General features: G+C 30.9%; 1 protein-coding gene across 1 annotated transcript in view; it reads left to right on the forward strand.

Annotated features, from left to right (window-relative positions):
* The window catches only part of LOC106462744 (H(+)/Cl(-) exchange transporter 7-like), a 172,582-nt gene that overhangs the window by 58,282 nt on the left and 100,773 nt on the right, over positions 1 to 13,527 (forward strand). Inside the window, exons 9-10 of the mRNA XM_022390078.1 lie at positions 1,881 to 1,935; positions 12,661 to 12,721. Of these exons, the coding sequence (XP_022245786.1) occupies positions 1,881 to 1,935; positions 12,661 to 12,721 (116 nt within the window). The remainder of the gene's footprint in view (positions 1 to 1,880; positions 1,936 to 12,660; positions 12,722 to 13,527) is intronic.

Below are 13,527 nucleotides of genomic sequence, written 5' to 3' on the forward strand. Positions count from 1 at the left end.
GTGTAATCTCTAAAACCTAAATGCATTTCAAATGATTTTTTTTCAATAAACTCTTATAGTTTATATGTTATTTTCTCTACCCTATCTCAAAACTGGATCGGTCAATTCGACTGACCTTATAACCACCAAAAAAAAATCGAAATACACCTAAATTAACTTTCTTTTCTTTCTAGTATGACTTCAAATTGTAACATGAAACTACATTTGTTTATCCTAAGTAGCTCTTAGTTCGTAACATTATATATCTATTTATAATTAAATTTTAGCGTTTTATTGCCCTTTTTATTGCCATTTGAACCGTGTCTAACTGCTATCTGCACCATTATAAGTTGTAAATCACTAAGGGAACGTGCAGCTCACGTTACGCTATCGAATTACATTATCCACGAGCTGCTAGCATGCATGCCTTGTGAACCATTTTAATTATATTATTATTATTATTACTTATTTTATCTATTCTAAAATAATTTAAAAAGATCCATACTTTTAATTTTAGTTACTTTTATAATAATAATAAATAAAGAATAAAAATGAAAAACAAGAAATAAAGTACTTATCCAATCTTTTTTTCTTGCCCTTGATCTTTGAGTAGAGTTAAGCCTGATTTTTTTTAGCAATTATGGTAAAGCACTTAACAATTTTTATTTAATTAAATAATACACCAAAGAATATAGGCTAATAACATGCAGAAAGTAGACAAATTCATCCAAGCTAGTTGTTAACTTTCCCATGGGAACAGTGTTGCTACTCAGAGTGAAATTGACGGTTATCTGTTCAGAACACAATGTTATACAATACGCCATTTGAAAGATGAAAACCATGATTTTCTATTGGTTATAAATAATATATAATGAAACGTAAGAGAGAACTATCAACAAATTGTGAAAGAGAGGATGTGACAGGTGGGTGTGGCAGGAGGGGTCTGATTTTCTATTAGATAGCTCTGTAACCAAACAAAATTGAAGGCTATAAAAATTATGGTCTGTTTTAGCAATAATGATTTTATAGAGAGTAATTTACGTTTAATTTCGTAAATTTTCGAGGGGGTGATGGATAAAATAGGGATAATGACAGGCTAAGACAAAATGTGTCGTGTGTTACACTAGTGGAAATTCAGGATTTTTTTATGTTTCCTTTTAGAATTAATAACTTAAAACTTGTATACTATTAAAAAAGGGATTATTAGCTAACATTGTGTGCTATTTTAATTGGTATAACATAAACAAAAAGTAGTTTAATAAAATTTTGAATGTAAGACACTAAAACCTTGCTTCATGCACAGTAAAGGGTACCTGGGCCGATAGGGCTAATAACCTATAGGAAGACTGGTATTTTTCTTTATGAAAATAAAGCTATGGTTATAGTTGCTTTGTGTCCATAATTGTGTATGTTATAAAAAGTAAATGAGCAGAATCTATGATTTAATTTATAGGAATACGAAAACAGCAGAATGTAAATTTTATAAAAGACAGAATTCTATAATTGACCTGAGACTAGCTTAACTTGATGTTTTATTGACATATTCATTTTATTTGCTGTATGTTAACTTGCAAAGTTATCATTGATCACATTTTTGATAGTAGCCTGGTAAATAAATGGTTGAATAATTTGTTTTTACTCTTGTGCTGAAAATTAAGGTTTCTTGTTGGTTCTAAAGTTTCTGAATTTTTCTGTAACTTAATTATATGCATAGAAAGTTAATTATCATTCCAGTAACTTATTTATGTTAAAATTAGTTTTTGTTTTATTCCCGTATATGTTAAAATGAATTATCTTACTTTATAAGGTTTTATTATTTCAAAGCATCTTTATTTTAAAATGCTTCTTTGTACACATATGTATTTCATAGTGAAACTAATTGCTGTTTTTCTTTTTTTCAGAACATCAGTTATAGTTTTGTGGAATTACCAGTTTATGTACTTATGGGAACCATAGGTAAGTAGTTAAATTTGAGAAACCTTGTACTTTTAGTGTGAATATTTAGCCGGGATCATAACATAAAAGGAGCTTAATACCTTCACGTATCCTGACACTAACCAAATATTGTGACTAATAAAATCAACTAATATGTCCCGCATATAGGCCAATTTTTCATGTAATATGTTCTGCATATAGACGAATTCCTCAAGCAAATCTTTAAGAGCTCTTCAACTCAAGTTTTTATCCTTTTATTTTTGTTTGGAATGCAGTTAACATTTATTTCTTTGTGAAATAAACTACTCAGCATTGTCTTATAAATATATTACATATATTTTAAACCTAGATATTTTCACATTTATGAAAACAATTTGATGGAAGATTATGTTTTTGCTTACAAACAAAGCTACAATAAATAATAATAATGTTTTCACCAAGTGATTCAGAGGGTGTATTTAAGTGTGTTGCAAATGTTTTCAGTAATATACTTCTCACACTTAACAGAACTAGCCCTCTGATCATGTGAAGCTGTATGATGTTATTTTAGCCACATCAGAAACTTCTCTAGAAGATAGAATATATATTACAAATTAATAAAAAGTTCTTAACAAAAGGCACAGTTTTTGGACTGTAGTACACTGTGTACACTGAATTTTTCTTGCAAGTTTACAAAGCAGAATTTATGTGATTTAATGTATAGGAGGACAAAAAGTCTGCCTAGTTAAAAGAGATAAAGTGTTCATATTAAAAATATTGTATGTTTGAATAACAGTAAATATTAAAGCACAAGTTAAAAATAATACTGTATTGATCTGATTTCACTCTATTTTTATTGAAAAATTATATTACTTTAGTTTAGTTTATTAGGACTTATGTTTTCAGTGTACGAACATTTGTCTAGCTGTAAATACTTCATTTACAGTAAAAACTGTTGTTCTCAGCATTTATTACTAAATAGTCATTGTATAATGATTGCACTTTCTTTATATAACACAAACCCCCTTCATTTGCTATAAGAACAACTTAATTTTATGATTCTCACAATCAATAAAACATAGATATGTGCATTGTATGTGTTAAACCTTAGAACTGCTTCCATAAAGGTCTAGAAACATGTTGACCATAGTGAACAAAAAAAAACTGCAAAAGATACATTAATGTGTATATAGATATTACTAATACTTCACTGAGCTGAAATACCAAAGCATGTTACTTTTTTATAGCTGCATACTTTATAAAGTAACTGGTGGCTTTTGAGCAGATACTGCCATAAAGTTGTATCTCCAAACTTCTGTTTGACATATCACTATTTCTTCAAACAGGTATGGCAGGTTCTTCTAAAAACTAATGCAGGTACATCTTTTGAGTTTTATTGATATCTAACTTGTCGGCATCCACGGAACTAATATTTCTATTATGTGCCTACAAAGAAAAGCGGCAATTTCATTGTCAAACATATAGTCAGTTACACATCCATATAAATAAAAACTTTAGAAACCATTCTCAGAACAATTGTATTTACCAATAAACCTAAAATAACCTTTTCTGGATTTTTTAATTAAATGTAAATGCTAATTTATGGAATAGTAAATAAATGAGGTACCTTCTTACTTCTATCAGTTTTCAAGAATACTTGTTCATTTGTAATTGAAGTGCAACAGACATTAGGAGAGTTAGTGATGGCACTAACAGTTATGTGAATTTAAGGTTTTCAATTTACCACAGATTTATCACTATTGACAAAGAAAATATTTTTTACTGGCTGAAGTGGTGGTTTACATGGCGGTGACTGGTATACCACAAAAGTGGTGTTTAAGTGGCTCCTGTAACAGAACCAAGAAAGGCACAACCAAGCCAGTCTTGGCTCTGTTCATGCCAGTTAAGAAAGTGACCCAGCCTGGGGCTTTATAGTGTAAACTAGTTGAAATAACAGCATTTACATGCTGTTATCTTCCCAGAGTTTACCCCATACCATTTGGCCCACTTGGTTTTGTGTGGTTTTCTGCAAAAGCAGTGGTAAAGGACACCTATGTCACCAGTAGCCAATAAATTTACCACAAAACTTAGCTATAGTCTTACTTGTACATAAGAATTTACTTCGATAATACAACCTTTTTTCACACTGTGTTGATTGTCCACAAAATAATTCATGTTACTTTGAAATATGCATCTTTTAATACAAAAATGTTATCATGCACTAGGATATAATGTCTCAAAACTACTGTAATTTAATTGACTTTATAGCTAAGCTACAAATGGGTTAAAACTTCCATTAACTGCTCAGAGTATTGTCTTGGTTCAACACATAACAGTATGTATTTGGAAACTGCCAGCTCTCAAGTTAAGATGCAAACAAAGAAAACTAAGAAGACAATACATTGAATTTTGTTCTATTTATTTGTTATAAACATGTCTAGTAGCAATATTAGATAAAATAATATACCTGTCTGGAAAGACAGAGAGAGAGAGAGACAGTAGGGCATGTCTTGTGGATGTTGAAAATTTATCGATATTACAGTAAAGAAAAGCAAGAAGATTAGATGCTAATATATTATATTCTGGCTTTTCAATATCTATAGTATGAGTTCATACTTAGATGGACACTCTGAAACCCATAACAGGAGTAGAAAGAGAAACTAAAATGAATTCGGAGTGCAGACTTGTCACAAAAAAGTGAAGATTGATAATTTTTTTTAATTAAAAAATTAGATCTTAGATGATATAAAATTTGAATTATAAACTTTATTTTGATGCTAATATTATTGACATACATTTTTAATAAAATAGTTTAATTAAATATTAAATGTAATTCTGTAAAATTATCATGACATTTGACCCTCATGCGTACGTAGTGTTTTAGTTGCAATTCTTTCATTGGTCTTGAACTGACCACAACTAAAATTATATATGTACACACACATACACTCACACACTTCTTCAATAATTAGATTTGGAAGTCTTTCTGTTTAATTTTGTTAGTTATAGTACAATATGATTGTCATGTCTCATAGAAGTGGACCTTTAAATACATAAGGATTTCCAGTATCGTGAACCTATCAACAGATGCACAATAGTAACAAATGTCATTGATACTTATAAACAGTTTATTCTACAATTTATATAATTACATTAAGAAGCTTGAACTCACATATAAATTAATCTTAAAATTACTTTTCAGATTTAATTGATAGTAATTAGTGAATTTTAAAATTTTATCTTCTAATAAATGCATGTATTTTCATTTTAAAATTAATTACACCTTATCAACAGAAAAAAACTTAACTGTTTCTGAGTAATTTGACGATGCTGATTCTAAAAATCATGTTGAAAATTGCTGATCAACTCTAGTTTACGAGTTATGATAAATTTATTCAAAATATTCTTATATATTATGAAAATAACTTTTTATTTATAACTTTATTTATTCATTGAAAATTGTATTTAAGAATGATTTTCAGGTAACAAGTTCTTTTTGATTGAGTACTGTTTCAAAATCATCATCTATCAGCACTTCCCAAACAAAGATATTTCCTTTCATTTTTGCCTCACTGATTTTTGGAAACTTGTCAGACAAGTATCTGAAACCATGACCATCTTTGTTTATTTCTTTTTACATAATTGTTTATGAGTTCCAGTTTAATATGAAGTTGGTGGCAGAAACACATTTTGAGGATTCACTAAAGGTTGGTATTCAATATTCTGTTTCCCTGGAATGTAATTCTCTCTCACTGGCCATTCCTTCTTTTTTGAAGTGATTTTTATCTTCTGAGCTGTCCCAGAGCAACAATGTTTGGTATCCCTAATCTGCAGGCCTAGCAGGAATGCAGTAACTTTTAGATCACCACATACGTTCCACCTATGATGATCATAGTTGATGGCCTCAAGTACAGTCTGTATGCTTTGATAAGTTTCTTTCATGTTCACAGCATGAGCAATAGGAATCGATGGCTTAGTGTTCCCATTGTGCAAAAGTACAGCTTTCAGACTAACTTTAGATGAGTAGATAAAAAGTCTCCATTCTTGAGAATGATGTTCAGTACCTACTTCTTACATTAGTGCATCAACGTGTGTACAGAAATACAAAGTATCTTGCATGCTGTTGTGAGAAGCAAGACTTTGATGGCAACTTCGATAAATTGAGACTCTTGTTCCTGGAGCTAATAAACTGTTGCTGTAAGTGAGAGCCAAGCAATTCTCCATGCTGCTTTTATAGAGACAAGTCACGAATCAGGTCATTTAGGTCTTCTTGTGTGATCAAATGAGGGGGTTTATGTTGAGGTACAACAGGAATATAATTAGGAGATGAAGAGGATGAGATGATTCATTGTCTTCTTCACAGGATAACTCTTCTGTTTCCCAATTAGCTGGTGGATGTGGCACTGGAAGACCATCCCCATGAGGTACTGGTTTCATTGTAGATACAATATCTAGATATTTAATGTATTGTTTAGTTTTACTTGAATATCCAGAAACATTAGTCATGCAAAAATAACAGTCAGTTAGATGATCTTTGTGTTCATGCCATATCATGGGAACTGCAAATGGCATACTTGCTTTTCTGTTCTTATTTAGGCCTTTTAAATTCTAGTTCTGGAAACATAAATTATTTGATATTTTATAGAAGATCATTTGACTGTCTCCAGTTCAAGTAAAGTACAAAAGTGCTAAAAATCACCCAACCAGTTCCTACTACATCAGTAGAAAATATAAGTTACAGTTTCACAAAGGACAAACATCACACACAAGGTAAAGGTTGCTTACTACCACAATTTGGGAGCCAAGAAATACATTGGGCTCTACATGTGTGTTGTACAGTTTGCACATTTGGCTTGACACAGTGGTTTAAAAACAAAGTTTTCTAGAATTTGATTACATCACAGTTATGATGTGAGGAAGATGATCAGACTGTGTTTTGACTGTGTGCAGAGCAAGGTGAAGTGATGAACTGAGTGAGTGAGAGGCAACTGAGATAGAGGCGCCTGACTCCACCACTTTTATGCTCAGTCGAGGGATTTCTTGAATGTTCTAGCAAACTGAGCACATGAGGGTTTCTTGATTCCTGGGCAGAGTGGGTGAGCATGGGATTGAAGCAAATGTAGTACAATTCACTACAGTTATATTGAGAACAAATAGGATATATGAACGAAGTATTTGGAATTTTACATAAATAGAATACAGTCAGTGTTTGAAGTTGTCAAAAATGGAAGCCTTTTACCCATTAAATTGTCCAAGTAAACTCAATTTCATAGCATAAATCTACTGTACTAAGTTGATTGCATGATATTTCACATAGTGCTGATAAAATATTGAGATATTAGAATAACTCAAAATCTAGAAGCGATGGACAAATTCTAACTACAGTTTTGAAATTAGCACCATCAAGTTATGTTGAATCACTTGAGTTTTACCCAGTAGCAAGTTTTTTGTTGTCCATTGTTATTTAAGAAGCTGCCACTCATAAGCAAGTCTTTGTCAAAAAGGTGGTAAAAAGATTATGAAGTGCTCTATTGCTATTTATTATTTACTAATCTATTTACTAGCTTAGAAAATGTACATAAACTGACCATGATGTTAATTTTTGTATTGATATCTTTTTGAAACTTTTTAATACTTAATGTATTAAATTTTGTGATAAAACATGATGTTACAAAAAACTAAAACAATTTGAATCATTGTTTTTTGGGAAGCTATTCCAGGAAGTTTCACAGTAGTTGTATGAAAGGTAATAGTTTTTTATGGTACAAAAAAGTAATTGACCAAATTTCCAGGATGGTAAACCACAAGTTACTACTGCAGCTATTAAAATTCTTGATATTTTGATGAAGTATCCTATTAGCAGAGTCAACACAACATCAAAAGACAATCATATTAATATGGGTAACCAAATCTCTTTTATTTTCTCCTGACGAAAAAACAACATAATTTGTACTCATATCTTTTATTTCACCACCTTTTCCAACCCAGAGGTAACATCTTGCTATGTACACAGTTTGAGTCACAGTGACCTCTGATGTTTTGAAAACTGGATTACTGCGTACATTGAAAGTTTACGATATATTTTTATTTGTATAAACATTTTTACAAGCTTCTGTTATTATTTTTTTAATTAGCAATTTCCATACTGATACAGAATTCTGTAAGAAAGCAACTAGAAAACTGAAAGAAAGAAACTATAACTATGACAGTTGTCTTGCTATGCAAGGTGTGATACAATGCATGTACACAGGTCAAGAACAAATCTATTTACATAGTTAAAATTTAAGTTAACTAGACATGAAAGACATTTGACCACAGACAAGGCATGTCTTATGGCCTTATCTCATAGTTGTGGGACAACTACTAGTTAGGCAAAGGCCTCAATTTTTCTTTGTGGCACTTCCACTTTCTTTGGCATTTCCTTGGCCATAAGAAGTATAACAATAAATGAATAAAGTCAGTCGATGAAACCAACAATAAACTCGAAAAGCACAGGAAAAAACTCAATTGAACATAGGCAATGCCAAGGAAAGAATGCACCTAACATAACAGGTTAGTGCTTACAGAAATTACTGCACACAGAGGTTGTGTCACCCTTCTATGATGATTTCATCACAGGCTGGCACAATATACACAGTCACACGTAAGGGTGGAAGTTCATTCAAAGCTTGTGGCTTGCGTAACAAAATTTCTAACATCAGTTCCATGAGTAAAATCTAAAAATCAGTGCTGAGTAACCTATTGAAAACTTCCTTTGTGATGCCAACAGGAGCTAATAATTAAACACTTTCTGTGTGATAGTAGTAGGAGCTTTTAATTGAAAATTTCCTATGATAGTAATAGGAGCTTTTAATTATTCTATTTGAGGTTGATGTAACGGAAGTAGCTGTTAATTTTACCCTCCTAACTAGTTTATCTTAAGAGTTTGGACCAATGTTAGAAAATTTCTGTTCCAGCTTAGCAGAATGTCTAAAATGTCATAGAGAGCAGGTGATGTGATATACTTATTGTTACCATTAAATCTCATCAGGACTAAATTCGTTTAAAAAATTTATATTATCATGCAAAATTATGTTCGAAAGGTGGTATACAGATTCATATAGACATATACATGAAAGAAAAAATTTACATATTGAAGAACCTTGTACAATCCAAATGTGAAGTTAAAGCACTGTCAGTTGTTTGATTTATAAGATAATGGCAGCTAATGTTTTCTCACTTGTATAAGCATGAAGAATCTAATAGAAAATTTTCAAAGTTTAACATTTATCAGGCTCACTCTTTGTTTTATGTGCACTGTCAGTTGTTTGATTTATAAGATAATGGCAGCTAATGTTTTCTCACTTGTATAAGCATGAAGAATCTAATAGAAAATTTTCAAAGTTTAATATTTATCAGGCTCACTCTTTGTTCTATGTGTACTGTCAGTTGTTTGATTTTATAAGATAATGGCAGCTAATGTTTTCTCACTTGTATAAGCATGAAGAATCTAATAGAAAATTTTCAAAGTTTAACATTTATCAGGCTCACTCTTTGTTTTATGTGCACTGTCAGTTGTTTGATTTATAAGATAATGGCAGCTAATGTTTTCTCACTTGTATAAGCATGAAGAATGTAATAGAAAATTTTCAAAGTTTAATATTTATCAGGCTCACTTTTTGTACTATGTGCAAGTTCTCTTAGATTTGTTCACTTCCATTTCATATTCTTCTTCATAGCTGTGTAAAGACAGGAACACCACCAGAAATACATAATTGGTGAAGTTGAGCAGTGAAGTAAGGCAGCAGCACTAACATACTGTGCACTACATACATGTATGCCTTTAGCAGGACAGAGAGTTTTGTAACTTGAAGAAAGATTCTAATATGTAATTGCTAATTCAGTGGAAAGTCATTAATTTTGGATAACAAATAGACCACAAACAGCATGTAAAAAGTACTTGTAAATAATTTACATTCTGCTATCTGGAAAAACAGGGAATTACAATAGAAATCTTACTGGTAACAAAAAGAGTACCTCAGAACAGAATATTCTTAAAATTTACAAAGTATTTGTCAGATTACTCTGAGTGTAACAGCTCTACTTGGCTAAATGTAGTGAAAGATTCTGAAATGAACCTGTAATGTCAGTAAATTAGTTATATCATTTGTCTTGATAATACAATGTGCGTGTTTGTTTACATGTGTGTGTGTATATATATAGAAGAATTAGCTCCCCTTTCAAACATTGGTTTTGGGTACATGATGGTTAGTATATTTGGACTATAAGCTCTTTAAGTATACTGCAAATTGAAACTTTATTTCTAGCAGTTTGAAAAAATCAGCCTCTTTAAACATGTACTTTCATGGGCAGTGACTGGAAGAGTTCACTAATTTTAGTTTAGTGAGACTATACATGTTAGAGCTGAAATAATGCCATGGATGAATCAACACCACCAGAGAAAGCAATCTGTTGTAATGACAGCTAAAAGAGGTCTGAAGTATTTGACCTATCCAGGCATTGCATATAATTAATGACACAGATGAATACACTTCCATTGCAAGTGTGCAATCAAGTAAACAGCATACACAGTGAAAGAGCCCTGGGAATCCATGTATGCCTTTGACTAGTGGGTGAGATGCATTAAGGTTTGATCATGGGTGCTCTGACATGCAAAACCCATAATGTTAGTTCTGTCCTAAACTGAAGCATCTATTTTAATACACTTCTTATGTTATGAGGTTCTTATAGTAGTTACACACTTTTATACTGGGTGTGACAAAATTCCCTACCTTGACTAGTTGCTAAAACATTGTAGCCTAAAACTGTTAGCCTAACAATCTGTTAAAGAAACACTAGATTACACTTAGAACTTCTTTCAGTAAATTAGTTCAATAAGCTGTGAAATATTTAGTCTGCTTTTTCTGGGAAAATATTTACATTTCTGTTACATTTCTGAAAACAGACAAGTGTATCTGGGTTAGAGCAACAACATAACTCAAAACTAAATTTGGTATTAGACATTTATTTATTGGAATTTTATATATGTATGTAAAATGTATATTTGTGGCTTTGGACAAAAACAAAATCTTGAAAAAGAAGTTAAAATTAGGATATATGCATACTTACCTATACACTAAAGTTATTAATTTGATTGGTATTTTGTAACCCTCTCCAGACTAGAAAGGTGTCACTGATATCCATTGATTTTTTTCCTTCAGATAATAGAAATACTTAACCAAATGTTATCAAACTTGTACAAACTTACTAAATAGTACACGTCTTCCAGTGGGGTAATCATAAGTTTCTGGACTTGCAGTGCTAAAATCCAGAGTTTGATTCCCCATGGTGGATAGAATGCAGATAGCCCACTGTGTAGCTTCGTGTTAAAAAAACAACAAATAAATTCCATCTGGTTTTTGGTTTTAAACAAATGTTATAAATTTATTTACTTCTATCATTTTCTACATCACGAGATTTTGCAAATTTTATAGTGGTAAAAGCATTAAAATACTTCCTTTAGTCTTATAATTTGAATAATTTTTTGTTGTTGTTGTTCAGAAAGCTCAGTTTTATATATCAGGTTAGTTTCAACTTGATTCACATTAATTATATTATTTGCTGTGATACTTAATTTTGCCAACTGCAGTAATCACCATTTCTGACTATAGATCGTACATCCAAAGACACAAAATCTGGCAAAGATTTACCAGTGACCTATGTCTTGACAGCATTGACTGTTGTGTCACTATTACCTTTGTTAGACTAGTTAACAATATTCTTGGTCAAGATCATAATAAATATAGTTTGTTTTTAATAAACAATAAGCTCTTATGTGTGTCCAGAGCAAAACAACAGTAAATTCTGAAAGTTTATAATGCTACAAACCGGGTTTCTGTGCTCATGGTGGGGTTAGCACAGATAGTCCATTGTGTAATTTTGTGCTTAACAACAACAACAAAAAACAAATAAACAAAACAATTATATACATTGTTTGAATACATTAAACTTAGCAATAATATTTAGTTAATAAAGATTTGAGTCCTTGTAATATTTTGCTGTTGCCTACCATACTTATTTGACCAAATTGATGTTGTAAAGAAAATTTCTGTAGCTTCCAAACAGATAATTTAACACGAAACCATTTTCAGGAATGAAAATGATATCTAAAGAAACTATAAAAAATTGAAAGTATGTATAGAAAATGAGTGAAAAAGAAATCCTCCAAATGATTGATGAGATTTGAAATACAGTTGTAGAATTAATGTTTTATCTGTTATGAATATAAATAGTGTTATTGTTTTTATCCTAAATATACCAGAAATGATTGAAAGTGCATAGACTATATGTATACACCATGTAATGAAAGAGGAAACGAGAAATCCCATCAGTACCTCTGTTAGTCATCTCCATTTACTATATATTTACTTAATCACTGGAGCTATAAAATCTGTGCATTTTAAATGCAAAGTAACTTTTTCTTTACACATCCCAAATCATTCCAAGTTGATTAAACCGTACTTAACGGGTCCAAATGCAAAAGCCTAGGAGAAGTTAGAGAACAAACAAACTTCTCTCAAATTATAATGGAATTTCCACATTTTTCTATGAATATATTTCATACAGCTTTAGTTTAATAGTATATATTCCTCATGTTATTTGGATTACTGTCATTATTTCCGGTTTATTTCTATTTGTGGGTTTTATTAATACTCGTATTTTATTAAGTGAATGTTGCATTTAATTTGTAATACTAATGTTTTATTATTTACTCTCTTTGATCTTTAGGTGGCCTTTTTGGTGCTCTGTTCAATTATTTAAATCATAAACTCACTGTTTTCCGACTTCGGTAAGTCCTCCTTCAGTTTTTAGGTAAATAATATCTCTAACCTTTGATACATTTGCTTATAGTCTCTTTTATCAAAATGGTGCTTAAAAGTCCAGCAAAAAGAAACATTAAGATGTTGTTATTACTGTAACAGACTTCACTTTCATTTAAGAATGGTTGGGTATATTAGAACTGGAAGTACACAATATATGTGAGTGTTTAACTTATAGAATGTAGTGGGTGTGAAATGCATCATAGGATCTTACCTTGTTTATCCTTGTCTTTAATTATTGACTGTTGGTCATTTTTATTGGGACTATGATGTATGTTCTTTGGTGTACAAACAAATAGTATGACAAATTAAAAAGAAGGCATAACTTCAGTAGGCTACAAATTAGCCTAGTTCTGAATATAATTACAAACTTGTCCTAAATAAATCATTGTCATGGTCGCCTAAGCAATTTGTGTATCAAGAAACATGATCTGCTAATTGTGATATACTTTTGTACTTTCAAGCATTTTGTCATTTCATTTCTTTACTGGATTTATGTTGACCACAGTGACATTAGGCATTTTTTACTATTCTTCTTAAACATGATCATGATGTTCCTTAAGTTTATATCATCTTTTTCAGATTAATTTAACTCTCTCAACATGAGAATCTTTATAGATTTAATATAACTTTCAATACAGTATGTATATCTTCACAAAATTTGGCAGTCTTTCAGTTAATATTATAAGTCTTTCACATACAAAAATCATATTTTTAGTGAAGTATTTTGAATAAAATAAAATAAAGATTTGTCTATGAATATATTGAGTATTTG

Source organism: Limulus polyphemus, unplaced genomic scaffold, assembly GCF_000517525.1.
Source record: "Limulus polyphemus unplaced genomic scaffold, Limulus_polyphemus-2.1.2 Scaffold1238, whole genome shotgun sequence".
Classification (NCBI taxonomy): Eukaryota; Metazoa; Arthropoda; class Merostomata; order Xiphosura; family Limulidae; genus Limulus; species Limulus polyphemus.